The sequence below is a fragment of the Lactuca sativa genome, chromosome 4 (assembly GCF_002870075.4).
Source record: "Lactuca sativa cultivar Salinas chromosome 4, Lsat_Salinas_v11, whole genome shotgun sequence".
NCBI lineage: Eukaryota > Viridiplantae > Streptophyta > Magnoliopsida > Asterales > Asteraceae > Lactuca > Lactuca sativa.
Genome location: NC_056626.2, coordinates 272,019,712 through 272,022,359, shown reverse-complemented (window position 1 = coordinate 272,022,359; position 2,648 = coordinate 272,019,712). Strand labels below are relative to the sequence as shown.

The 2,648-nt window shown below is 44.0% G+C and overlaps 1 protein-coding gene across 1 annotated transcript; it reads left to right on the top strand.

Moving 5' to 3' along the window:
- Positions 1 to 373: 373 nt before the first annotated feature.
- LOC111907736 (uncharacterized) lies at positions 374 to 2,313 on the top strand. The gene is made up of 2 exons (XM_023903543.1): positions 374 to 608; positions 1,976 to 2,313. Exons 1-2 carry the CDS (start codon positions 374 to 376, stop codon positions 2,311 to 2,313), a joined length of 573 nt encoding a protein of 190 aa, XP_023759311.1.
- The last annotated feature ends 335 nt before the right edge of the window (positions 2,314 to 2,648 follow it).

Sequence of the window (2,648 nt, the reverse complement as noted above, 5' to 3'; positions counted from 1 at the left end):
AAAATAATATTAAAATAATCAAACGAACTTATTTTTCCCAAAAACAAGTATAAGTGTACTTGACTTATAATATGAAGTGGTTGACTTTTAGGGTTTGACCGAATGAACATAATACCAAATCAAATAAGATGAATTTAAAAAAAGCCTGACATCTCGGTTAAGCCAGGACTGTTCTCAGTTGTATTAAGGGGAGAATGTAGGCTGATCAACTACAATTCTTCATAATACAACTATCACATGCCCTGGGGTGATCGCGATGGTCGGTAAACCTAAAACATGCCCTTTTATTAATCAAGAAGAAAACATCAACTCAATTTATATAACTAAAACATCTTAGGAGTAATAGTAGTTTATACACACTCCTGCAGACAGTATGGCCGACTTCCATCATCTTGGAGATCTGTATTTCCCTAACCATGGGAATAACGGATGGCTGAAGGAGGAGTCTGAAGAAGAGGCCGAAGAAGACCCCGAGGAGGAGTCCGAAGAAGAACTTGAGGTGGAAGTCGAGGGCGGACCTACCGATCCAGTGGTAGACTTGGAAGAAGAAGAAGCTGAAGAAGACCCTGAGGGAGAGTCAGAGGAAGAACTCGGTGACGATGACGATGGTGATTCGGATGTAGAGTCCGAAGTCATCAACCCACCTTACCCGATTAGGGTGCCCGCTCATCGGATGGGCCCGACTGGCCGCACGCCTTCATGGGGTGTTGATATATGGAGATGGAGCAGACAGTAGGGGCAGCGACCCCCATATAGGATTCTATGATCTGAGAGACGAAGGACCAGCTGACCGGTCACTTCCTGTTATGGTGAGTCGGTAGCGGAACACTGGCGACCTAGCCCAGGGTACTGCCGAGCAGCTGAATCAGATGCGACCCAAAGTGGCAAGAGTGGAACGAGAAACTCAGGAGGTAATCCATAACTATCAGGTACGTCAAGCAGTTTGGGAGGGCCAACTACGAGCCACAGAACGATAGCTGGTGCATCCACGTCATCAGCCCCGCCACCCGACGCATCTCAGAGCACTTTGGACTAGTAGACCTCTCTACTAGTATTAGGTTTCTTTTGTGCACACTATATTATGCACTACTCATAGATTCGTTATGCTGTCGAACTTTGTGCCTTTATGTATGCTCTTTCGAGTAAATTTTCATGTATCAAAGTACGGATATTATTAGTGGAAAATAATATGTGTTCTATCTTGATGTTGTTATCTGCTATGTGCTATATTTCTATGTTGTATGTCAATATGTAAAATTACTTAAGTATATACTATACACCTAGTTTATAGGACCACAAACTCACGAAAATTATAGGCACTCAACATCTTTCCGTTCCATGACAGAAGGATGCCTCAACGACCCACCCGTGGAAACCCCGAGCCGACACCACCAGAAATCAACTCAATTGTATTTCAAATAGTTGTATCTACTGCAGTCATAGTGGCACTGGCGCAGATCCACAATGGAAACAATGGTGGAGGCAATGGGTAAGGGGCTGGAAGCTCAAACAACGGAATGAACCATGGGCCTACCAAGACATGCTCCTACAAAGATTTCACCAACGCCAAGCCACGAACCTTTAATGGCACATGGGGAATGATAACCCTGAAGAGATGGATTGAAAAGGTGGAATCGGTGTTCGAGATATGTGATTGCCCCGAAGAGGTCAAGGTGAAGTTTGAATCATGCATATTTGTTCATCAAGCTCTCGCCTGGTGGAATGGACATGTGGAGGCCATGACTCTTTCCGTAGCCAATGTCATGTCGTGGGCGGAATTGAAAGAAATGCTAATGGCTAAGTACTGAAATTTAGAAAATAGAACAAGAGTTATGGAACCTCACAGTCTGAAACTCCGACATTGATGCTTACATATCAAGGTTTAGCGAACTGTCTCTGTTGTGCCCCGGCATGATTACCTCGGAAGGAAAGAAAATAGAATGATTCATTTGGGGATTAACACCCCCAAATCAAGGAAACGTAATAGCCGCAAACCCTGAATCCTTTCACAACACCAAGAGGTTAGCCAAGAAACTATATGACCAGAACAACAAAAGAGGGGAAAAAGTAGGGGAAGCTGAAAGCAAGAAGGAGTGTGATAACAAGAAGGGAAAGAATAACAAACGGAAGGGACAACAAGGCTCAGAGTCATCAAAGAAACAACAAATAGTGACAGTTGATGCTGCAACCACCCAAGTTCCCTCCACACCACATGCTCCAACCTCATCCACCCCAAGTGCCCCTAAGCAGTATTCCGGGAATCTCCCAAAGTGCAACAAGTGCAATCTCCATCACAATGGCAAATGCAGGTAGATGCATTGTAACAGTTGCAACCGAAAGGGTCAAACGAGAAAATATTACAGGACTTATCATCCCCAGAACCAGCAGCAGGGAAACCACAACAACAACAACTGCAACAACAACAACAACAACAACAACAACAACACTAACAACAGCGACAACAACACTGGGTAGCTCCGGTCCTCTTTGTTAAGAAAAAGGACGGATCCTTTAGGATGTGTATCAATTACAGGGAACTGAATAAACTTACTATAAAAAATCGCTACCCACTTCCACGAATTGACGATCTATTCGACCAACTTCAAGGAGCAAACTACTTCTCTAAGATAGATCTGCGATCCAGATAC

Excerpts from the sequence above, each read along its gene's own strand:
- LOC111907736 (XM_023903543.1), top strand. The coding sequence starts at position 374 with ATGGCCGACTTCCATCATCTTGGAGATCTGTATTTCCCTAACCATGGG. Across the intron at positions 609-1,975 it reads ACTCGGTGACGATGACGATG|GAAACGTAATAGCCGCAAAC; the intron begins GTGATTCGGATG and ends CCCCAAATCAAG.